At 35.5% G+C, this 26,591-nt stretch overlaps 1 protein-coding gene across 35 annotated transcripts in view; it reads left to right on the top strand.

Annotated features, from left to right (window-relative positions):
* The window catches only part of RFX3 (regulatory factor X, 3 (influences HLA class II expression)), a 276,259-nt gene that overhangs the window by 167,541 nt on the left and 82,127 nt on the right, over positions 1 to 26,591 (top strand). For all 35 annotated transcript variants that reach the window (XM_005874459.2, XM_014546293.1, XM_014546292.1 and 32 more), the window contains one exon: positions 16,316 to 16,574. In XM_005874459.2, the coding sequence (XP_005874521.1) occupies positions 16,316 to 16,574 (259 nt within the window). The remainder of the gene's footprint in view (positions 1 to 16,315; positions 16,575 to 26,591) is intronic.

Consider the following 26,591-nt stretch of genomic DNA (forward strand, 5'->3'; position numbering starts at 1 on the left):
GCCCCCCCCCCCCGAGTGCACAAATTTTTGTGCACCGGGCCTCTAGTATATAATAACATTGCATGACATACTTTGGGTAGTGTTACAATATTAATATATTGGCATTGAATAGATTTATTCAAAATTCATAAGTATGCATACTGGACTCAAAATATTCGTTAGTTGAAAATCATGTAGTTAGTACATTTTTTAAAAAATCATCTAGGTTTTTTCTAGATGATGTTTAATAAGCAATCTTAAAAGAGATATTCTTCAAGTTATTATTTTTTTTGTTTTTTTAGTGCAATAGTTAGTTTTAGGATTTGTGGGTTAAATTTTGCTTTTCTTAAATTTATTATTTTTTATTATTAACAGTATTACAGATATCCCCCCTGTTTCTCCACCCAGCCAGCCTCCTGCTAACAATGGGAGCACTCCTTCAATGGGAAGGTGTGGTCCGAGTCCCCTGGGTGGACAGAACCCTCCTGACTCCCTCTGTTCCATGCTACACTGGCTCTTCTTCCTGGCTCTTCTGTTGTTCTGGGTTGGGAATCCCTGTGTGGGGTTGAGACCCTGTATTCACAGTGGGGAGGGGGAGCTTTGCAGCTGAAATAGGATATCCCTCCTGCCTCTCAGCTTCTGCACCTCCTTGAAGGAGGCGTTCCCTTTCTGCGTGTCTGTTCCTCTTACTATCTCTATGTGGCTTCTTCAGTGCTCCTCGGATATAATATTTCAGATCAGCTACACTTCAATTGGTTTTTCAGGTCGATTGCTCTGTAGTTTAGCTGTAAATCTGGTTCGAGTGCAGGCAGCAAGTGCAGGCAGCCTCCAGCTACTCTACAGCCATCTCACATTTTGCTTTCTTTTTATTAAAATGCTTTCTACTAGGAAGAAATGGTTATATGGAATTTCTGAAATTGATATGGAAGGGATGCTTTCTTCCTTTTTGCTTCTACTAATGTACACATTCAAATTGGTGTAGAATCTGGTTTGTCATGTGGATTTTAGGTAATATATGGCTGGTTACTTAGGAAGTTCCTGGAGAGAGAACTGCCCCTTTGTGGAAAAAAAGTACCAAGGTCTGTCTATAATTAAAAAGGGCCCATTTCATGAACCCCATAGCAATTCCCATTTCTCTCAAAATGGAAGACTTTCAAATATGGCTTCTCAGAATGTCAGAGTTAGGAAGGTAAGGGAGATCATTTATTTCAATTCTTCCACTTTACAGATGAGTAAACTGAGGTCAGGAGAGGTAAACTAATTTGCCTGGCTAGTTAGTATATAGAGTTCCTATTTTCTGACCCTCCGTGCATGGTTCTTTTCAGTGAGCTGCAGGTCATAGTCTTTTGGTCTTGAATTATTTGAGTTGTTAGGGGAGAAGAGTTGATTAGTTAAAAAAAATAGTAAATTTTATCTGTTGTACTATTGTATTATTGTGTATTTTATTGTAGATAATTGAATGTGATTTTTTAAGACTAAGGTTTTTGTTATTCACATGAATCTATTTTCATGGTTTTTAAAACTCCATCTTATACTTTTATATTTAATTTATTTTGTGAATGTAAAATGTTCTTTTAATCTTTATAAAATATGTAGAAAACTCTATCATATGTAACAATTTTTCAATATCAGATATTTAGTTCAGTAGCTTTTAAGAGAAAAGGCTATTCTTTGCCCTGTCTGTATTACCTTTTTATTATTTTCTATTAGTAAATTAAATTATACACATTAAGGGCAATTTGTTCTGTGACATTTTTATGTCCTGTACCTTGACATCCAGAATAGTTATACATGATAACACTTTCCCTCCTTTCCTCTCCCCTCTTCTATTTTTTTTTTTGAAAGGAAGAAATGAAAGAAATCTACATACACACTTTTTAGGTTTGGAAACAAGATGTGTTAACAGTTTTCTTGAATGAACTTCAGAGACCCATGTTTTCAAGTATCGTTTCCCCCATTGACTACAGTATAACCTCAGGAAAATAACATTTGCACCAGAATCTCCAATCTGAAAAATGGGGATTAATAGTTAAAAGCATTACTTAATTAACCAGGTCTTGTATTGTCTGAAAAAGTATATTCACTTTTAGTGTACTTACTCTTATAAAACTAACTGAAAAAGTAAAACGTGTTAAGTTCTGCTTTGAGCCCTGGCTGGTGTAGCTTGGTTGGTTGGAGTATCGTCCCGTATACCAAAAGCTTGCGGGTTCGATTTCCAGTAAGAGTGCATATCTAGGTTGTGCTTTCAATTCCCTTTCGGGGCACATATAGAAGGCTTCTGCTTTGAGCCCTGGCTGTGCTTTCAATTCCCTTTCGGGGCACATATAGAAGGCAAACAATCGATGTTCTCTTTCACATCGATATTTCTCTTTCTCTCCCATTTCCCCCCATGTTACCCTCTCTCTAAAATAAATAAACATACTCTCAGGTGAGGCTTTAAAAAATCTGTTTGAACAAAGATTTGAAAGCTAAAGTGAGAAGACTTATATTTGAAAAAGTTGGGAATCACGATATTGTGCCTCACGGAGACTAAAGTCTTTGAGGATATGAGTATAGTCCTTCAGCTGTATAAAGTCTAAGTCTGATTCCTGAAGGCTGAGCTTTATAATGACCAGAAAGTGCTAGAGGACATTACCAACAAATCCTAGTCTGTCCCTCAGAAACAGTCAGACTGACAGAGTTGCCTCCCAGGGAATGCTCTGAAGCCCCAAGCTGCTTTTGGTTCAGTGGTGTGCCTAACTTTGGGTACTGGACATACAGCCTATTTGCCTGGGTTAGTACTGTGTTCGGCCTCAACAACATACACACATGCTTTAGCTGCCTCAATTTTTTAAGTCCCACTGGAGAATATATCCATCTTAATAATAAAGGCCTGATTCCTGTATCCCTCTGAATAGTAAAACCTCTCAGGATTTACTTCATATTCTTCACATTACAGTGAAATTACTCTTGGGGTCATTGGTGACCTCGGTTGTTAAATATAATAGACATTCTTATAGGTTAAATGTTTTAAGTCTCTAACAGTCAACTACCCAGCTACTCTATACTTGAATCACTGCCCCCTTCTGTTTTCTTCTGGCTATATTCTTCTATTTTCTACCTGCGTGGATCCTCCTTAGTCTATTGACCAAATAATTTTTCTGTGGTCTAGACTTTGTGTATGTTTCCCTACCATTCTCTAACAGAAACCACATTTCTTCCACAACAGGACTGTTATTCCTGTGGCTACCTATTTTTAACATAGCTAATATTTGTCTTTCCCCCACTAGAATGTAAGTTTCAGGTAGGCAGATACCTTGTTTGTTTGCTCTCCATTGTCTCTCTAATGCCTGGAACAGTTGTACATAAGTCCTCAATTTACATTTGTTGAGTGAGTTAAATAAAGAAGAGCATTTAGTGGCAGGTGAGACAGGAGCAGGCTACTCAGCAGTTTAAAATACATAGGGGAAAATGAATGGAACCGAATTAAGATGCTGCTAGCCACAGTATTAACATCGCTTTTCTTTTTTTTTATTTTGTTTTTATCTTTTCAGTACAAAATTCTTTTGGGCTTGTGCACATGTATAGGGTTGATCAGTTGTCTTTTTCTCCCCCCACCCCCAAGTACACGGTATAGTAGTATTAACTATAGTTACTATGCTGTACATTCGATCCCTAGAATGTATTCATCTTATAATTGAAAGTCTGTACCCTTTGCCATCTTCCCCCCATTAATCCCATACCCCCAGCCCCTGGAAACTACCATTCTACTCTCTGTTTCTATAAGTTTGATTTTTTCGTATACAACATATGAAATCCTACAGTACTTGTTTTTCTCTGTCTAACATATTTCACTTAGCACAATGCCCTCAAATTGCATCCATGTTGGTGTGAATGGCTGAATCATATATTTTTATTATGATTATTTATAAATATATTTAAATATGACTAATTTGACTAATTTCCTTGTGTTAAATGTAGGAAATAGAACTAATTCAATTTTTTAACTATAATTTAAAGCTAAAAAAAATCTCTCAACCTAACCCATTTCCAATTTTGATTTTAATAACATTCACTAAGACTTTTATTAGAGAAAATTTTACAGCCTCCATTTTAATTACATCTGTGAGATTAGGCATGGGTAGGGAGGAACTGAAGAATTTTAAAGATGAGTGATGATCACTTTTGAGTAATTTTATTTATGAAACTAGAAGCCCGTACCAATCTTGAAATATAGACTTTCTCCCATGAGAACTTAAGGTCTGGGCCAGAAAGCACTGCAATGGATGAGTAAATTGGTACAATGTAAGAAACTATATAGCACAGAACCAACTTAACATACAGAATCAAGATGACAAAGATATGTTTAGGTGTCCTACACTTCGATGCTTCTAAGATGACAGTGCTTAGTTGCCTTGGGAAGATGTAAAGTGTAATTTTGAAGGCAATTGAGTGGGCTTACTGTTTGTCACTACTCATATTTGGTGTTAGAATTTAAACATAAAGTAGACAATTTTAATTTTCATTTAAGGAGATGAGAGAATGAACTCCAAAATACCGTTTCTTCCCCATACAAAAGGGATTATCTCCTATTTGACACCTATAATATACCAGACACTGTAGTGTGTGTGTTTTTTACATAACTTTTGCAATTGCATTCTCAAAATAATGCTGTTTACAGATAGAGAACCTAGGTTCTCTATCTGTAAATAAGAGATTTTCTCAGAGACACACGGCTTATAAATCAGCCTTGATTTGAACCTAGGCATAGATCTTGTGGCTTCAAAAACTTGTGATTATAAGGCAATGAATGTAAATCTCTCCCATGTAGGGTGGTAGAAGCACTGTCATGAGAGACTGATGAAAACAGTTCTGGTCACAGTAGTTACACAATGAAATGCAGTTATTATGAGTTAGAAAATTTTTAATGATTAGTATAGGTCAGTGATGGCGAACCTATGACACGCGTGTCAGAGGTGACACGCGAACTCATTTTTTTTGGTTGATTTTTCTTTGTTAAATGGCATTTAAATATATAAAATAAATATCAAAAATATAAGTCTTTGTTTTACTATGGTTGCAAATATCAAAAAATTTCTATATGTGACACGGCACCAGAGTTAAGTTAGGGTTTTTCAAAATGCTGACACACCGAGCTCAAAAGGTTCGCCATCACTGGCATATTAGCTCTTTATTATGTAGGATAGTCCTTAGAATTTTTGTCTGGCATAGTAAAAAATTAAATCTAACTTTTTTTTTTTGTAGAACTATTTTTTTTAATCCTTACCTGAGGATATTTTTCCATTGATTTTTAAAGAGAGTAAAAGAGAGAGGGAAAGACAAAAACATCGATGTGAGAGAAACACATCTATTGGTTGCCTCCTGCACATGCCCTGACCAGGGCCTGGGTCAGGGAGGAGCCTGCAACCAAGGTACATGCCCTTGACCGGAATCAAACCCAGGACCCTTTGGTTCGCAGGCTGACACTCTATCCACTGAGCCAAACTGGCTAAGGCTTGTAGAACCTTTTTGATGTAGAATATAAGAATGTGCTATAGAGACACATTAAAATTTGATAGTTTTTACAAACTAAATAGAACAGATTCTCACATCCTCTAATTTTTGTAAGAAAATTTTGTAAAACTTTTAAAAATAACTTACTGTAAAATACAATGTAAAATTTACCATTTTACCATTTTAACCATTTTAACGTGTACAATTCAGTGACTAGTACATTCACCATCACCATTCTCTAGTTCCAGAATATTTTCATCATCCCAAAAGGAAACCCTTTACTCATTCAGCATTAACTCCACAGTAGCTACCCAGCCTCTAGAAAACACTAATCTGCTTTCTGTGTCTATGGTTTGCCTAGCCTGGATATTTCATATCAATGGAATCATATAATATGTGACCTTTTGTGTCTGGTTTCTCTTGCCTAGCACTGATGTTTCAAGTTTCCTCCATGATGTAGCATGTTGCAGTACTTCATTTTATGCTTCAATAATAATTTGTGTGTGTGTGTGTGTGTGTGTGTGTGTGTGTGTGTGTGTGTGTATGCCACATTTTCTTTATTCATCTTTTGATGGGCACTTAAGTTGTTTCCATGTCTTGGCCATTATGACTAATACTACAATAAACATAGGAGTGCAGATACCTCTTTGAGATATTCATTTCATTTCCTTCAGATATATACCCAGAAGTGAGATTGCTGGATGATATGGTAGTTCTAAAACAGACATATAGACCAATGAACAGAATCGGGAGCCCAGAAATAAACTCATGCATATATGGTCAACTAATCCTTGACAAGGGCACCAAGAATACCCAGTGGGAAAAGGATAGTCTCTTTAATAAATGGTTGGGGGGGGGAACTAGATATCAAAATGCAGAAGAATGAAATTGTACCCCTATCTCATACCAATCACCAAAAATTAAGTAAAAGTGGATTAAAGACTTAAATGTAAGACTTGAAATTGTAAGACTCTGGGTGGAAACATAGGGGTAAGGTCCTCAACAGCAGTCCTGACAATGATATTTTTTTTTATATAAACACCAAAAGCACAGGCAGCAGAAGCAAAAATAAACAAGTGGGACTACATGAAACTATAAAGGCTTGTGAACATCAAAGGAAATCATCAACAAAATGAAAAGGAAACCTGTGAAATCAGAGAAAATTTTTGCAAATCATATATCTGATAAGGGGTCAATATCCAAAATATATCAAGAACTCACACAACTCAATAGCAAAAAAGCAAATGATCTAATTTTAAAATGGGCAAAGGACCTGAGTAGACATTTTTCAAAAAAGACTTACAAATGGCCCACAGGCACATGAAAAGGTGTTCAGCATGAGTATTCATCAGGGAAATGCAAAACAAAACCACAATGAGATATCACCTCACACCTGTTAGGATGTCAGTTATCAAAAAGACAAGAGGAGAGAAAAGATAAGTGTTTGTGACGATGTGGAGAAAAAGGAACCCTTGTGTACTGTTGGAGGGAATGTAAATTGGTACAGCCACTATGGAAAACAGTATGGAGGTTCCTCAAAAATTTAAAAATAGAACCACCATATGATCCAGCTCAGTTTTTCTTAATTGCAAATTTAAACCAGTGACTCTTGGTTAAAAATTTTTCATGATCCATTTCTGCCAAAGTTGGTTTAAGTTCATGAATTCACTTTTCTGACTTGTGTTATCTGCAAATGACCTGTATATGTACTAATTATGTGCACCTTTTTGCTGTCCTTCAAAAACTCCTGTAGCAATGGAAGTTGTGGTAATACTCTCATGGATAGCTGTCCCAGAATATAAAACTCCTTTATATCAGAGACTTTGACTTGTTAAAAAGCTAAAATAGACTAAACTAATAGTTGTGAAATGGCACTGTTTTTCCTTCATACCTGTGAAGGTTTGGCTTCACATTTTTAGTGAAGTACAGTGGTTCTCAGAGTGAGTTTAGACTAGCAGCATTAACATCACCTGAGAACTTGTTAGAAATGCCGTCTGATCAGGAACTTTAGGGGTGAGGTCCAGCAATCTGTGTTTTTAAAAAACCCTCCAGATAATTCTGTTGCACACTAAAGTGTGAGAACCACATTTCTTTATTATAGAAATAAAGAATTCAAATACAAAGTAAAGTATAAATATCTAGATATTTTAATAATGATAATAGGCTATATATAAAGTTATGATTGTAGTACTCTGTACATTACTGACATATATAGTAATAGAATACTTATGTGGTGACAAAGCTCAATTAGTTATTGCAAGAATTATTATTGACTTTTAACATTCATTCTTGCATTTCCTCTTAGTGCAGCAACAGCTCAATAAATGCTTTTACTTTTTATTTATTGTTAATAACCATTGAAATTAACAGAAATAAATATGTCTTCTGAATTTAAACCAAGGCAAGTATTTTTTTTAGTTTTGTTGAGTAGTATTTATTACTTTATATTTAAATGATTATTTTTTCATTCTTAGGTAATGATAAAAATTTGTCAGATTACTTGAATTTCTTTCTGAATTACTGTTTTCCCTTTGGTGTTTTTCACAAAGTGGCACCCACTTTGGTGTATCTTCTGCCTTCAGTCTGACTTGGAGCACTCAAGAGCAGGTCTATTTAGAAACTCAAATAAGTAGTTCATGCTGGCCAGCCAGAGCCTACGTACCACATGAATGCAGTGAGTTGAATATTGTCGCTACTGCTATGTAGAGCTTTGGTGACTCACATAAAAACTTCACAATGGGAAACTGTTTAAGGCAGGGTTCTTGGTTTCAAGCAGCAGAAACCAACTCTGGGTTTATAAGAAAAACAAAAATAATTATTGAAAGATATTTGGGATTCAGGGAATTTCCAGTAAGTCTTGGGAATTAGGCTGAAAAAAGACAGGTATAGGCAACATTAGCAGCCAGACCGTAGACAAAGCCATACCACAGTAGTCCAGTAAGTACTCCACACCACTGCACCCATCCCAAACACTGTCCACCATTGCCAGCACTAGCTTCTCATTATAGCTCTAAAAGAGGGCTAGCAATTCCTAACCTGTGTGATGCACTTAGTGGAAATTAAGTGAAAAACACATCCCCCATCTCTAGAAACAATTCTTCCTAGTTCCCCAGTTCTCCTAGTTCCCTCATGTCCTCTCAAATATATTTTAAAAATTATTTCTTCTGTCTGCCTTCACTTACTCATTTTCTCAGTCTAGTCCAATCAGGTAGATACTGCTATCCCTACATGGAAACACTTGCCAATAAGATTACCTCCTATCGCCGTAACCAGTTTGACTCAGTGGATAGAGCGTCGGCCTGCGAACTGAAAGTTCCCAGGTTCGATTCCGGTCAAGGGCATGTACCTTGGTTGAGGGCACATCCCCAGTGGGAGGTGTGCAGGAGGCAGCTGATCGATGTTTCTAACTCTCTCTCTCTCTCTCCCTTCCTCTCTGTAAAAAATCAATAAAATATATTTTTTTTAAAAAAGATTACCTCCTATCATTTCATCTAATGAACGTGGTCCAGAGTCATCTCACGTGACCCCATCTGCAGGATTGTACCCTGTTTGCCACTTCCTTTCCCCTGATTTCCCATGATTTCTCTGGCCTAAGGCTTTTGTTAGAGTTGTTTTTCTGACTCAAACCTTACGTTACCTCCCTTACCCATCCTTCTTACCCCTATCCCAGCTTAAAACAAAATCCAAACCTCTTGCCACAGTCCATACAATGTGCTTCAAGCTTTTTAAACTACCATCCACATTGAGAAAGTTAGATGTTCATGTTATACTCAGGTAAATACACACATACACATACGAGTATGCACACCACATACCATATATCTAAATGATAGAAACAAAAGTTCCTCAAAATAATTCCTATCCTTACTAGGTATAATATGCTCTGACCCTATCTAATATCTTTCTTTTTTTAATGCTGTTATGATGAATTAAAATTGTAGATCATGACCCACAGTTTAAAAATTTTTGTTTATAATACTTGAATATTTAGCTTTTGCCTACTTTTAAAACCTCATTGCTTTCTAATATTCTTCTCGTTTATCATAGCCAGCCATAATAGACTTCTAATTTCTTCCTACATGCCAGGATCTTCCCTGTGTTGTGGCTTTTGTACATGCTGTATTCTCTTTCTGATATTTTTTTCTTGTATTTTCCATAGGGCTGGCTGCTTTTCATCATTAATTTCAACCTGAATATCTCTTCTTTAGGGGTAACATTCTTGACTGACCTATCTAATATGCTCCTCCTATTTATTACATTTTAATGTTCTGTTTTTCTCTTTCATAGACTTGAGGAAATTTCTAATAATCTTATTTTTGTTCCTTTCTATTCACCACTTTCTTCTTATGTTATGTAGCCCTTATGATAGACGAGGTTATGTCTTTTTTGTTCCTTGTAATCTAGGTGCCAAAATAAATGCTCAGTAAATATCTGTTAAAAGAATGAGTACAAAGTATCCTGGAATCATAAAACATCGTACCAATGTAAGATATTATAATGACCAACATTACTACATTCTGTCTTCACAATAAATTTTATAGTATAAAATTTGCAAGAGATTTTATTTCCTTAAGTCGACATTTTCATTCCATTGTTTGATTTTATCATTGACTAGCTTATTGGTAGGAGAGGATATTTAAGACCTATAAAATACAAAACATAATTTAGAGATACTTTATATATCTGGAATTGTGGATAAGATACATAAAGTTAAAGAAAACAGAAAAATTGGTTATAGCTGAGGTAAATAGACATACTAATCCCAGGGTGTATGCTGAGGCATGATGGGACAGTAGTAATTTACTGAACTCAATGGATCAGAGTCCTGGCATTTACATAGGACTTTACAATACAGTCAGCTTTGAAGAAGCTTCTCTCAGCAAGTGTGCACATATCTATGTGTGTACAGTCATTACTGCATACATACACAGAACAATGAAAAGATTTCTTTCCTGCCATAGAAATAATATGACATTATTTTCATAACAGCCAGTGGCAATCAATAAATAACAAACAAAAGGAGGAGAGGCAAATCTTTCAAATGTGAACAGAATTGCTTTGGGAATTTAGCTGTTTCAGGAATGTACAGTCCAGAAATAGCTGCTTCCAGTCAGATATGCCAAATATTGAGTTATTTTCTCAAATATACATAGGGTAGGCATGGTAGGTTTACAGTTGTGAATACGTGAAACACAGTGTTTATTCTTGTATTATTATTTATTGTATTATTTTCCAGATGAACAACTGTAAACCTACTTTTGCCCCACCCTTTACTTTGAAAATGTCTGGGGAAAATAATGTGCAAGCAATAACTCACATGTATTCATTATACAATATGAAAGATAAACTACTCTGAGGAATCAGAATTAAAGAGTCATTATTTCTAGTACCTATAAAGAACTGCTATTTTTGCTGTTGGTGCTTCTTTTTTTACATAAGTTCTTCAGTATTTATTCAGGAGCTTAGAGCATTTATTTTATTTTATTTTTTAAAATATATTTTATTTATTTTTTTACAGAGAGGAGGGGAGAAGGATAGAGAGCTAGAAACATCGATGAGAGAGAAACATCGATCAGCTGCCTCCTGCACGCTCCCCACTGGGGATGTGCCCGCAACCAAGATACATGCCCTTGACTGGAATCAAACCTGGGACCCTTCAGTCTGCAGGCCGATGCTCTTTCCACTGAGCCAAACCAGTCAGGGCAGAGCTTAGAGCATTTAGACCATGGAAAGACCTCGAGGAGTTATTTGTACTAACTCTGGCTCCAGACAGTACTCCCACAAATACATTCATGCTTATCTTCTTACCTTTAAAGAACAATGGCTAAGGACATAATGGTCTGCCTCTATTACCCAATCCAATGTTTAAAATTCCTCTATTCTCATTGCAAGTGTACATTGTTCATCAGAGACAAATTCATTTTCTGATAAAATTGTCCTTTTTCCCCTACCATAGAAATTGCCAGTCTTTATCCCAGGGTGTGTTTGTGCAATAGCCAAGTCTTCCCAGTCACATAGGTCATGACTCAGTAATGAGGACAGTATATGAATTAGACATACTTTTTAGTGACTTTTACCCTTGTCTTATTCTTTGCTCATTTTCTATCTCTTGAATCATCTCTAACTAGAGAGAAGTATGAAAATAAAAGCAGGTTGAATTTCATTTTGCTGCCATATTTTTATACTGACTTGAGGACTACAGACCTAGACTTTATTTACCTACTATAGGCCCAGTGCACTAAATTCTTGCACTGGGGGAGGTATCCCTCAGCCCAGCCTACACCCTCTCCAATTTGGGACCCCTCGGTGGATGTCCGACTGCTGGTTTAAGCCTAATCCCACAAGCAGTCGGACATCCCTCTCACAATCTGGGACTGCTGGCTCTTAACCACTTGCCTGCCTACCTGACTGATTTCCCCTAACCACTTCTGCCTGCCAGCCTGATCACCCCCTAACCGCTCCCCTGCCGGCCTGATTAACACCTAACTGCTCCCCTGCCAGCTCGATCGCCCCCAACTGCCCTCCCCTGCCAGACTGTTGCCCCCAACTGCTCTCTCCTACTGGCCTGATCTCACCCCCAACTGCCCTCCCCTGCTGGCCTGATGCCTCCCAACTGCCCTCCCCTGCCAGCCTGCCTCACAGTTGACCCAGATTTGGTTCTGATTGGTTTCTATGCCAGTCAGCATCAAAAGCTCCGCCTCCTAGGCAGCCATTGGCTCCTCACAGTTGACCCAGATTTGGTTCTGATTGGTTTCTATGCCAGTCAGCATCAAAAGCTCCGCCTCCTAGGCAGCCATTGGCTCCTCACAGTTAACCCAGATTTGGTTCTGAATGGTCAGTTTCTATGCTAGTCAGCATCTCTGGGTCTGTCAACGGGGCCTGATCAGAAAGTCAGGGTGGAGGCCTGGAGAGAAATGGAGGCACGGCTGCTGACCAGGCCTGGAGCTAAAGAAAGAGGCAAGTTCTGATCAACAGCTGCCACAGAGGCTACGGATTAGACCCTGCTTCTCTCTTCAGGCCTCTCTCTGGGCCTGATTCGCAGCCCCCTCAGCAGTCAGTGCTGGGTCACCGTGCCTGCAGCCATAGTAGTCAACGCTGGGTCGCCACGGCAAGACTGACTTCCGGTTGGTCGAGCCTCCTGGTCGTGGATGTGACGGACCCAGGATTTTTATATATCAGGATGATTCATTTGTTTGCATTACTAATATTACTTCACTGAGAACTAATTGTAAAGGGAGTCATGCCCCAAAGATGGAGTGTTGTAAATTCCTTGAAATGTTTCTCTTGTGATAGAGTAGTAACTTCCATGATCATAAATTTATTGATTCCAAGTGTCTGATGGTGTATCCTCTGAAATAGTCCCACCTTTTCTATCTCTTTACCATGGCAAGTGCATCTGCAGGTCCTGTTCTGGTTGAGAGAGGAGAGTAGTGTGGGGCCAGTAAACAGTGAAGTAAGATGTAAGGAAATCCCAAATAGCAACAGAAAATCATATGGCCCTTGTACCACCTGTTAAGGCTATTCCCCAATAGTCATTCACAAGTATAATTTACATACATAACAAGTTAAGTTCTTTTTATGTGATAAAATGTTTGAGAGTATGGGCTCAGTGCATATTACAAATAATTTTTTACCCATTCTTATCTTTGGATAAAGCTATTCAACCTATTCACCTTGTCTGTGCAAAAGGAATTGTAATAGCACCTATCTCATAGAGTTGAAATGAAGATTAAATGAGTAAATACCTGAAGCACATAGAATAGTACCCATTGCATATTAAATGGTCGTATTTTAGCTATCATTTGTGATTACTATGTTTTATATATGAAATCAAGTTATTACTAGGGAGCATGTTTGGGCATTTTGTTAAGACTCTGAAAATGAAAGCCAGCACCATGTCTTCCCTCTGTCAAAGTATTTATTGTCCTGTATCAATTTGTATACCTTACTTGGCTATACTAGATTGTGTTATTTTAAGTAGAGTCAGATAAGGTCACTGTCATATCCAGTGGACATAAATTAGAGTGACCTCATTTGTCTTTTTACCTAAATTTGAAATCAGCATGACTGTTTTATCAGTATGTAATGAAATATATAGATGAGACTCCCAATAGGAGCTAGAGAGCAATGATGAGAGAAGAACTGTACATGTGTTTAAAATGGCTTTTTTTCTCTATTTAAAAAATGTTCTCTATGGGGTTGTTGGGACTTGTATGCATGCATATAAGCATAACCAATGGACACAGATACCAGGGGGGTGAAGGCATGAGGGGGGGGGTGGGGGTTAAAGGGGGGTAAGGACACATATGTAATACCTTAATCAATAAAGAAAAAAAAAACTAAAATCTTACCTGTTTCTGCTACACTGGCTGTCACTGGAATGTATTAACTTACTCAGTGTGCAATACTTTCAGAGCACTATTATTATTTTACTAAAGCTTATAATTTAAATTTACAAGTGTAATTTATAATGAGTTCAAATGACCTGTTTTAAATGCTATAGACAAATCTTTGAATAGTTTCTCATGTTTTAACCAAAAAAAAAAAGTCTTTATGTTTTATAAATTTATGAAACTGGCTATTTTGTCAGATTATATTTTTATCTGTTGATTTGTGTGCTCACAGTGTACCAGAAACTTGTTAAGTATTGAGGGTACAGATGGGAATAAAACATAATTTCATGGGAGTATTAAGACATGAGGAATTCAACAATAACTATGTTGAGAGTTATGATTCAGGTATGCACAGAGTATGCATTAGGAAAATACAGAGAACAGCGCATAACAGTCCTATGAATAGTGACCAGAGAGGGCAAGGGGTACAGAAAAATAATTTGGGGATAAGGTAAGTGATGTTTGAGCTGAGAGTTTATGAATGATAAGGAAATAGGAAGAGAGTAGAAGAAAAATGTAAAAGCCTTCCAGGCAGAGGAAACCATGTGCAACAAACAAAAGCAAGAGAAAATGGCTCTTTGGGGGACCAGTAAAAAGGCCAGGATGGTGTGAGTGGAAAAAGCATTTGAGGGCATGGCTAGTACCAGAGATTAGGTAGGCACCAGCCCTACTGGTTTTGTAAGGTCAGTCAAGGGTTCTGAATTCCCCCTGAGGGCAAGAGAGAATCCTGGAAAGGTCTTTAAGAAAAGTTTTGTTTTTGTATTTGCATTTTAGAAAAACTCCCCTGGCAGCACAGTTGAAAATAGATTGGAAAAGAGCCTGACTTAGAGGCAGAAAAACCAATTAGAAGGCAATTATAATGCAAAATGTTATGAGTTAATGCATTAAGTACAAGACTGGAAAGAAGAGTTGGAGAACTATTTAGAAGGTAAAATTGGTAGGACTTAGTGACTACTGTCAGTCTGAGGAAAGAGGCAATAGTTCTAAAGCTGAGAGTGGCTATGCTGCTCTCTGTGGAGAGAGGGAACACAGGAAAGGAGAGAGAGAAGGAATTTCCTTTTTAAGTTTTATATATGGGACCTCCCATATTGCATAGGGTTTCCTAATAAAGATAACCAGGTGGCTATTTGAAACCCAGATTTAAAATTCTTAAGTATAACTAGAAAGTAAAGAGAGTGGAGAAATCAACTTATGCAAGATTGTTTACTGTGAACATCTACATAGTCCTATGGTATATGGTAAAGGTATATGGTCTGAATAAGAACTAAACATAGAGACCTCAGAAGATGTCATTGTTTAAAGTGCCATAAAAATGGAGCTTTGACATGTTCTTGAAAGGTAGTGATAGAGAAAGTAAATAGTGGAAAATAAGTGTCATAGAAACTAAGGAACAAGAGAGATTAAGAGAGACCCAGTGTATACATAAAAAATGTCTGAAAATCTACACATTAAATCGTCAGTAGTGGCTAGCTCTGAGATGTGGGTTGAAGAGAATGACAAGCAGAATTTTAACTTTATATTTGAATTTTTAGTAAAAGTACTTTATATTTCTCTGTACTATTTTTACAACCTCTTGTGAGCATATACTTATCTTAAAATAAAAAGTGAAAAAGTCATGTTAAAATGTCATAACCAACTGGAAATGAAAAATAAATCAATGAAATAAGCTTAATCAGAACCTAAAGAGCAGGGAAAGGGCAACACGGAGTAGTCAACAATGCTATCTAGCAGACTGGTCAACAAAGATAAGGACTGACAGAACCCTAATATCTTGGTATTTAGATTTGGTCTCAAGTGACCTTATTAAAAGCAGTTTCAACAAAAGGCCAAAGCAGAAGCTTTACTGCAGTTGTTAGGAAGTGGAAAGTGACAGCGTGAAGAGCTAGCATAGTAATTCATCAAGGAGAATCTTGAGTATAGAGGAAGAGAGAGATGTAGATAGGGACTTAGGGTACAATGTGAGTGAACTGCTCAAGGTCCTTATGGTGGCAAGAAAGATATCCATGCAAGCTTCCTTAGTCATGGAGTGTTATTGCAAGTCACCTTGGAATGTGAAGTAGCATAGGGAGTTGACTTACCAGCCTCAACTCACGCCAGATCCCAACTTTTCTAAAACTGGGATTTGCAGGAAGTTTTATAAGGAATTGAAGAAGTCACTCAGCAAGACTTTTTGGGGGGAAGAGACCTGAACCTATTTATATGCTGGAGGTAGACACAAGTAGAGGGCAAGAGTTCTACAGTACAGAGAACATGTTGAGGTACTTAAAGGCATGTACCATACCTTTAAGTTGGAAAGTAAACACAACTACTTCTGGAAATGAAGTTTTATACAAAATACAAAACTTGTCATGTTCCAAAGGATATATTTTAAACATATATACACACTAGAAAAAGTGAAATAAGGTGATATAAATAAGCTAGTAAATTTCTTTTTTCTTCTTCTTCTAAAGCCGAACAACAACTTATCCTTACACAGAAACGCAGATGTACAGCCAAAACACTGGAGGGAATTACTTTGATACTCAAGGGAGTTCTGCACAGGTGACTACCGTGGTCTCATCCCACAGTATGGTGGGCACTGGTGGGATTCAGATGGGCGTCACGGGAGGACAACTCATCAGCAGCTCCGGGGGAACCTATCTGATCGGCAATTCAATGGAGAATTCTGGTCACTCCGTGACGCATACCACTCGGGCCTCCCCAGCGACAGTAAGTATTTGAGTTTTTATTTGTTTAATTTAGCCTCTTGGTAGCCACTATTGACATTTTCCAATATAGGGAGAGAAAAAACGACACAGATTGGGCTGGGGCAAGAAAGTGTTAGGTTTTTAGTATTGTGGTATTAATCCAGAATGTAGTATGTGTGCTATTATGCAGAATGTTCCTGATATGCACCCCACAATTATATGAATTTGGAAGTTTTCATTAATAGTAGGAGAAAAGAGAGGGGATTCTCACTCATTAATACTAACTTTAATAGGTTTTCTTCAATGATATTCAGTAAAATCTTTTAAATTTCTACCCAAAGAACTTACTTTTATATTATGTTGATTTACACTAGCTTTTTATGAGATAAAAACCAAGAAGTAATATACAGAGTAAAATATCATTTAGTTTGGAAATTTCACATCTTTCACCAGTAATATTTATACTAGCTCATTGCCAGAGAAGTTTCTTTATGAAGGGCAACATTTCCCACACCTTAGACATTTAAATTTGGCCATATTCTCATGGCACCTATACTGTTTACTTAATATATTTTTTAGTTGATTCACTTTTAAAAGAGAAAATGATATGTATTTTTTCTAAGTTATATTAAAATCCATTCTTTAAAAGTAAATTAAAAATGTTTACCCATGTGCCATTTTTTATTCTACCAAAGAGACAGTGATGTAGATAATTAGGGGAGCAATGATCTAGGTCAGTGGTCGGCAAACTTGTGGCTCGGCAAACCGCAGCTCGCGAGCCACATGAGGCTCTTTGGCCCCTTGAGTGTGACGGTATTTTGTGGAAGACCCACACTCAAAGGGCCAAAGAGCCACATGTGGCTTGCGAGCCGCAGTTTGCCGACCACGGATCTAGGTAGTTCCAATGAAAAATATTTGTGTTGGCTCTGATCATTGCTATAAGCATCAAATCATCAAACTCTGTCACCTGAGCTTTCTATTTTCACCTCAACTAAGCTTATAAAAAGACTGTAGTCATTTAGAACTGCCTAGCTAAAGTAGCAGTGGGATTGATTTTCTAGATGTCCTATGTAAAAGGAGCCTGGGGATTTGAAATAAGCACAAGCACCCCTTTTTTTTATCTTACCATATACTTTGTTTTTATAATGAAATAGAGGTAGAAACAAATTTGTTAGAAAATAATAATATGAGAAACTTTACATTTTTCATTTTATGGATTTTCAAGATGTAACATGTACTTGGTAAGTACTTTATACATACTTTTCTGTTTGTAACGATTACGTGTTTACACTTTCATCATTTAGTGCCTTTTCCCTAATCCATTCTTTGAAGTTCTTTACTTCTAGCTCACTTTTTCTTACTAACATCAGAATAGTAGCTATTCTCAGTGGAGAGTTCCTTTTTTGTAACCTTTTCTTTGTGTTTTTGGATTATTTCTTATGTATATTTGTCTCTTGTTTTCTTAACAATAGGTACTAACAATAGGTATGGCATGTCTAAACCTTTTAGTCCCAATATATTTATGTAGATTATAAACTAAATGATACCATTTTTGCATCTCAGTTCACCTATCGATAAAATAAGTGGTTACATAGATTAAGCAATTTCCTCCCAGCTTTACAATCATAATGTTCACAAAGGAATTGTAAAATGTCCTAGATGTAAAAATAACTATCTTTCCCATAACATAAAAATAGATTCCAGTACTTTATAGTGCTCCTGAGAAGGGTCACCCAAAAAGTCATTTGCAGTGGGAAGGGAAGTACTTGCCACTATCAAGGCCTTAGGAAAACTGAAAAATGAAAAGAAAGAGTATTTTCCCATTTTTGTTTCATCCACCCTCTCATGATAGCATACCATGCCTTCAGCCTCATCCTTCCCCTACTTTATTTTCTCCAGGCGTTTCTGTTTACCTTCACACTGATTTCTGGCTCCCTGTTAAACATCCTTATCAACTGGAAATGTGTTAACTAGATTTATTAGTGCTGTTACTAAGTTAACTGAATTGATTATTCCAGGTCATGTGAATACAGGTGCAAACATTAACAGGGTAAATTTTATTATTTGACTTTTTTTCTATATACAGTATGAAAAAGTGGCATTTCTCCCTCAGTTATCCATTACATAAATTTGATGCATGATTTCTATTTATTAATTGGTAAATTAAACTAATATTAAAAATAAATTAACGGAATTATAATAACTGGAAATAGTGGGAAACTACTGAAAGTACTCCACCACTTCGTAGTATCAATTGTACATATTAATTTACACGTTTTAAAATGCGTTCATATTTAAGATTTTGTTAAAGATGGTTTTTTGTTTTTCATTTTTATAAGAAAATTTCCCTTTTAGCAAGAGGAGTGTAAAAGTTAAATAAAAAGATAACTTTTGCCGGGAACGATGATAGGTGCCCTCATCAGAGCACATATGATAGTGCCATGTGATAGATTTATATTATCTAAATATGCATCTGCTAGTGTTACTTGTATTTCTTACCAAATTTATTTCCCTTTTAGTTCCCCTCTCAATGGTGCTAGAGATCTTCATCTGCTTCTTTCAGAGACCTGGTGGTTCTGTTTGCATTTTCACATCTGTTACTATAGTGAAGTTAACAAAGTTTGGGTGCCATGAAACCTATTTAAGATTTCCTACCATCCTCCTTTTGCCAAATGTTAGAGTATTTGTAGCTTTTTGGTTGTTTAGATTGTTAAAACTCAGAGATTTTTTGATAAGTGCCCATGTCATCAAAGGAAATTTACTTATTTTTATGTATCAGTTTCATTCACTATAGAACCATTCAAAGAAGTTATATGAGCACAGTCTTTCTTATCCTTTAAAAAAATTTTATTGAATTTATTGGGGTGACATTCAATTGTATTGAATTTATTAGGGTGAAATTATGTAGGTTTCAGGGGTACAATTCTATAATATATAATATGTATATTGTATTATGTGTTCACCACTCAGTCAAACCTCCTTCAGTCACCATTTATCCCCCCTTGACTCTCTTCTGCCTCCCTCTCCCTCTCTTTTCCTCTGGTAATCACCACACAGTTGTCTGTGTCTATGAGCACAATCTTTAACAACTTGTTAGTCAACACTCAAGCCATTTCTTTTCAAATGTTGAGCCAGATTGTGCCATATAAATTCAGTTCTTCTAGCTGTTTAATAGTCAGCCTATCAAGCATGCCTGATGCAATTGACTGTGTAGGAGAAGCCTATTCTGTAGACACAATTCCTGACTGAAATTGGGCTGTTTCTTAAGAACCTCTAATAAGTGAAATGTATAGTTAATTAACTTAGTTGAGGTAAAACTAGTTAAATATGGGTACTTGGAAATATCACAAACCTATCACCTTTATTCAGTTTCCTGCTCTGGTTCTCCGAATAATTACTTAGACTCTCTCTTACATTTGACCTCTGTCTGTACTGAAATACTTTGATTTGAATTTATTAGGAATAATTTCCTGCCACAAAGAAAACTTTACTTTAGTGTACAAACCACTTTCTCAAGATACGGCAATGAAAAAAGATAATGATTTGAAATTGAAGCCACTGCTAAGAAAAATAAATGATTAGCATTCGAATATTTTCTTGCCTAGTCTAATATTCAATATAAAACCATCTTTCTCATACTAGAAGGATCTCTGAATCATTTATGGACAACTTTTATTTGAGCGTGTGATTTACTTTAGTTTTATAACTTTAAATGAAAATATATATTTTATATAAATGTTTTAGAATTTTATTTTTGTTTGTGCATTGTAAAAGTTGTCCATGTTAAAGGTACCTAAAAATGTCAGAATTTTTCAAAAGATTATGATGGTAACAAACTAAATTTTATTTGATGAATATGTTATGGTACAAATAACCAATTTTTAAATTACCATGTGTGTACAAATTACATATATATATGTTTTACATATATAAATATATACACACATTTAAAAGGCATTTCTGCTGATAGTATTAAATAAGAATTTTCAAAAACATTATGTAGGGGGGAAAAAAAAGGACACATATGCAACACCCTTTGTAATACTTTTAGCAATAAAAATAAAATAACAAAAAACATTATGTAACTTTTTTGTTAGAACATCTCTGGATATAAGTTCTGCTGAGTTACTACTAGAATAAATGTTTTACATTCATTAAATTAATTCTAGGGATCTAATTGTTAATATTTTAGTAACACATGACATTAAGGTAAAAGAGTTGTGTGTGCCTATAGTTATAATTTTGAACTTATACTTTGATCTTTCTTCTAACTACATTACCAAGTTTCTTGTGTGTTTTCCTTCATTTGAAATTCTAATTTATTTCTCTTTGTTATTTTTCTGTAAGTGATATAACTTACAGAATTTTAGAATTTTGAAACCTGAAAACAATATGCATTTGAATATCAAAATTTTGTGATTGTAGTAGGTGATATTTTGTGCTTATCAAAACACAGTTTATCTTACACCACACTATTCAGTAATTAACAATTTGCTTTAAGGAACTTCATTTACTCACTACTCCATAAAATAACATTTGTATTCTTAAAATTAGATGCTTATTATGGAGGGTTTTTTTCTTCTTGTTTGTTAAATAAGGTTACACTAATCACTGTTGAGACTGTGATATGAAAGCTAAGTTTTACATCTTCCTGTATATTCATTTAGTAATTATATGTGTTAAGTGGCTTTTGCTAAAATTGGATTCCACCAAGGGGCACAAGGAAAATATGTTGAAACTAAAATTGTTTGTATCTCTCCCTCTTTTGATTAATATAAAATATTGTCATTTCTTTCAATTACTTGGGTGAAAATTTGAATGACCATCCATTACTATATAAGTAAAAGTTTGGCCTACCTTTCTCAATTTATAGAAAGTTAAGAATTCATTTAAAAATTATAGATACTTTTATTTTTTTATCCTTGGGTTTATGTGTTTATGGACTTAGTGTAGGGAATTTTTTTTTCTAAGTTGAATATGTATAGCGCCTCAGAAAATGACTTTGCCTTCTTATTCCTTTGCAGGTCCCTATGGCCACTTGCTTTGTTTTAGATTTTTAATTTATTTATTTATATGAATTATACATTTTAAATTGCACAATTCAAAAAATATAAGAAAGTGCATAATGTAGTCTCCTCAGCCCTATTTCTCAGTTCTTTTCCTTAAAGACAACCACTGTTATCAAGTTCTTTTTAGTGTCATTCTAGGGATAGTCTATGAATATACAAGTAGAATGCCTTTCTCTCCCTCTCTCATTACCATTTTTTAAATCTAAATGATGATAAAATACTGCATCTTGCTTTTTTTTTTACCTAGCAGTATATCTCAGACATTTTTTTTCATAACAGTACTTGAAGGGCTTCCTTATATTTATGGGAAATGACTATGTTAGAAGGAGCTGAGCTGCCCGTCTATCTTACCAAAGGGAAAATAATGTTGGATTATTGATTATAGCTATATAGAGATGGAAAAACAATATAGTCACATGAGATAAAATCTTCTGTCTAATTATCATATATAAAGATATGCTTAGAAAGAATTTTTAATTTAATTTTAGAAGAGTGCATAAATTATGTATAAATCAGTTCTATTTTTCTGTTTTCCTGTGTCCCGTTTTCCTTCAGCCAATGTGAGCCCTCAAATGAAACTCCTCCGACAGAATACCACGAATCTTCTGCTTCCTACACTAAATCCTAAATTGACTGAAGGTTTTGGGACCTCATTTTTAAAGCACTTAATAAAATGGGACTTTGAGTGACTTGTAGTCTCAATCACTTCATCTAGATTCCATTTAGCTGTCAGTCAGTTCACACTGCTCTGGCCTTGAAGCTGATAAGATCTAGAGGCAGTAATTTTACGGTTAAAGCTGTAAGACATTCCACTCCTGGAAATCTTGATAAACTAGAAGGTTAAGACAAACAGAATGACAGGGGCCTCCGCCTCTCCTGAGCATAGCTGATGGATTCCCCTGAATTTCTAAAGCAAAATATAACGAGTAATTTTAATTTTTAGCTATTTCACACTGAAAAAAACATTTCAGAACATTTGCTAGAAATGACTAGATTCTATTTCATGTGAAATCTAGATTAGGAAAGGTTAATGATGTCTATGAATTCTACTTGAAATATGGAAGTAAGTTATGTTCCAGATGACCTCTGGTATAACTTTTGCTTGATCCTTACATTTAGAAATCAAATTTCAAATTAGTTTACTTGTTTGAAATTACTATACATTTTAAAGGCAAAGAACCACTAATGTTTCACTCATGGAAACCAGGTAATCTAGATAAAATATGAAATGTATTGATGGCAAATTAAAATACACTATGGTCTGTGAAATACATGAGTCAATATTAGACCCATATAATTTTAATACTGCCTCTTCCACTGGCCCATGTCCTTTAATTTAATGAGTGAAAATAAACACAATGCCTGTGTCCAGTGATCAATTCTCAAATGAGAGGAATCTGTATGTCCCCATGTTTATCAGTTCATACCCCAAAAGCATGATTACCACTTCCTCAGCGTGCATTAATGGAGTTGTATTTATTGGTCACAGAATTAGTCTGGTTTCTTTTAAAATCTAGCTATTGTGTTTGATTATAACTCTAGGTGTCTATAAATTCCATGGACTAGGAGTTCTGTAATCTAACTTCAGACTGTTAGAAATAATTTTACACATTTATTTTAAATTCACTTACTATAAATTTTAGTAACTTTTGTATCTACCTTGTAAGGAAGAAACTGTGTTTTCAAAATTATAGGAAAGATACATTTAAACAAGAGAAGAAATATAATATAAAAATAGAGAGGAGGTAGGTAGATCAGAATTTGCAGATGATATGATTGTTCACCTTGATAAAAATCATGGAGAATCAAATGAAAAGCTATAGCAAAAAGAAAAGTTAATAAGATGACTGAGTATAAGATAATATACAAAGAAATCAATAGCTTCTCCATATATAAAAAGCAGTAGTTAGAAAATATAATGGAAACAAAGATCTCATTTTAAGAAAATATAATGGAAGCAGAGATCTCATTTAAAAAAAATTCAGAATATACCAGGCAATAAACTAATAATATATGTGTAAAATTCATCTGCTGAATAAAAATTTTAAAAATCCTAAGGGGCACAAAAAGAAGCTTTTATATTTGAAAGGGAAGTTTTAGTATTGAACAATTTGAATTTCCCTAAATTAACGTAAAATATTTCAGTATGATCCCAATCAAAATACCAATAGATTATTTTCTTTTAGAGGAAAGGCTGTTTATACAAGTAAACATACAAGAGTAGTGTAGAAAATTCTGTAAAAAGAAAAATAATGAAAGGTTATAATTAAAACAGAATTGTCTAGGCACAGTAATAGAAGAGTATAGACCAATAATAAACTAAAAGGCCACAAATTGGCCAAATGCATATAGGAACACAATATATATTAGACTGTTGAAAGTTTAAAGAATGAAAACTGGCATTACACTTGGTAAAGATTTTTAGAAACATTCTAATTCAATATTTTGGAAAGTGAATGTTTTGTATTTGTATTCATGTACTTAGAGTCTGGATTATTTTCTTTAGTTACTCACTCTCTCAAACATTTACTGAGCAATCACTTTGACCAGGCATTGTGCCTCAAAGATTATAAAGGCTTATAATATGGGTAATGGAGCTAGTTTCCGCACCAAAAGGTATCTAATCCTTCAAGGCAAAAATGGAAATTCACAAGTAGCCCCAAACTTCTTTTAAGTGGTTAAATTTCATCCTCTCCCTCACCACATTATTTTTTAAATCACAAATTTTAATAAGTTGCAAATTGATTAACTTTAGATTCACCAAAATTGTGCTTACTAGTATATTCTTATTTTGTTGCTAAAAACAAATTGGAAAATTGCCTAAAAGTTGGGTGGGATTGACTAGCAAGAGAATGAAAGAAAAGCAGAAATCTAAATAATACATAGACTTCAACATTGCCCTTTTAATAAAGTTAGCTAGAACCATTGTAGGAGTATCCATTACCTCCCAGCTTACTTTCCTTAAAGTAGTAATTACAGTCTGACCCCAGTAAAGAAAAACAATTTCATCATGTTTTAGTGCAGTGGTACTCATACTCGAGTATGCATTCTCTGGAGCATTGGTTAAACACATCCCTGGACCCCAACTGAGGGCCTTTTTTTTTATTATTTTTTATTAAGTGTGGGGAAGAGCCCAGGATTTGTATTTCTTACAAATGCCCAGATTAATCTCCTAATGCTGATCCAGGATCACACTTTGTTAAAACTTCTGTTTAGTGATTATATAGATTTAAGTACAGAGTGAAAATGTTCTTAGTATTCAGGATAGTCTGCAAAAGGCAGACAGCATGGATGGACCTGGAGAGTATTCTGCTAAGTGAATAAGCCAGTCAGAGAAAGACAAATAGCATGTGATCTCACTTATGTGTGGAACTCAATGAATAAAATAAATTTACTAACAAAATAGAAACAGAGGCATGGATACATGGAACAGACTGACAGCTGTCAGTGGGAAGGGGAGAGACTAGATGGAAGAAGGTGAAGGGATTAACCAAAAAACATGTAAGCATAACCCTTATGGTGATGGCCAGAGGGAGGAGGGAGCAGGGACTGGGGGAAAATGGGGACATATGTAATAGTGTCAACAATAAAAATCAAAATAATAAAATAAAAATAAACCTTACATTTGAAAATGTAAGCTTGGCCTTGAATCCCTTCACTTAATCCTAACCCAGCAAGTTCCTGAGGGTTAATCTAGTCCTGAGTGCTTATGCAATTGATGTGTCAGAAAATTGTTTTATTGTCAGGAACTGATAAGGTCAGTCTCATAGGGTCCTGGTGAGAGTGAGGGATTTGGGCTCTACAGAATGATCAGAGGAAGCCCAAAACAAGCCTTGGTTTCAGTACACTAACTTAAAACAAATGTTCTCAGAACATGTTCAATTTATGCTAGTTTCTTATCCAAATATTTTCCCCATAAATATTTTAGGATAATTTCAGGTGCTACAAAATTGCCAAAACTTCAGGTTGAAAGAATAATAATTTAAAATTATTCTCTAGATTTCGTAAGATCATCAATGACTAAGAAAGATTTCATATAGTTAAACATTTGCAAGACCTAAAACTACAAATGCTTAGGAAGATTAAGATTTTGTCTTTAGCTAATTTCTGGTTCAAGCTGAGATGAAAAGCAAAGCTGGCTGGGTGTGTTTTCTGGGTATTTCTAATTATTTTAAGAGTTAGAAAATCTATCCTGAATCTCTAGTTAAGCTTCTTTACAACATTGCTGTGGAGTAAGGTGTATTTATATGTTGATTTGTATATTATTTGAATATGCAAATTAAGGAACAGAGTGCTATTCTGAGACTTAGCTTCAGTGGGGGCAGTTCTATCTACATTACCAGGCCGCCTGTGCCCAAGAGACACCTATAGTCCTTCGAAGAAGGGTTCCATTGACTGTAAGGGAGCTAATTAAATTCCTTAATGCAGAGCATTCAGAGTTTGGGGGCCACAACCTACAATGAGAAATATCTTTACAGTGTGACCCAGTGTTTATATACATACATGCATGCATACATTCATGAGTACACATTTATACACACACACACACACACACACACACACACACACACACTGGTATGTGACTATATACATGCACATGTACATTCATATGCAGATGATTGAAACCAAAGCTCCATGAAACAATACTTTATCCATACTGTGTGGAAGGACCTCTGATTATTTTCCTCTCCATTTGACATCTTTAATTTTTAAAACATGCTTGTCAGGACCCACATAATTGATTTCATAATTCACAAATGGGTTGCACTTTTCATTCTGAAAGGAATGCCCTGGACAAATTGAATAGTAGATCAAAGCATTCGCAATGCATATTGGAGAGACCTGGCTGCACTCCCCACAAGTGCCAGATGATTCTAACAACTTTCTAGGACCAAACTTTGAAAAAACCTGTGTTACAGTGATTATACAGACTAAATGCAAAGTGAAAGTGTTCTTTGCTTTGGTGGTCC

Source organism: Myotis brandtii, unplaced genomic scaffold, assembly GCF_000412655.1.
Source record: "Myotis brandtii unplaced genomic scaffold, ASM41265v1 scaffold44, whole genome shotgun sequence".
NCBI classification, from domain to species: domain Eukaryota; kingdom Metazoa; phylum Chordata; class Mammalia; order Chiroptera; family Vespertilionidae; genus Myotis; species Myotis brandtii.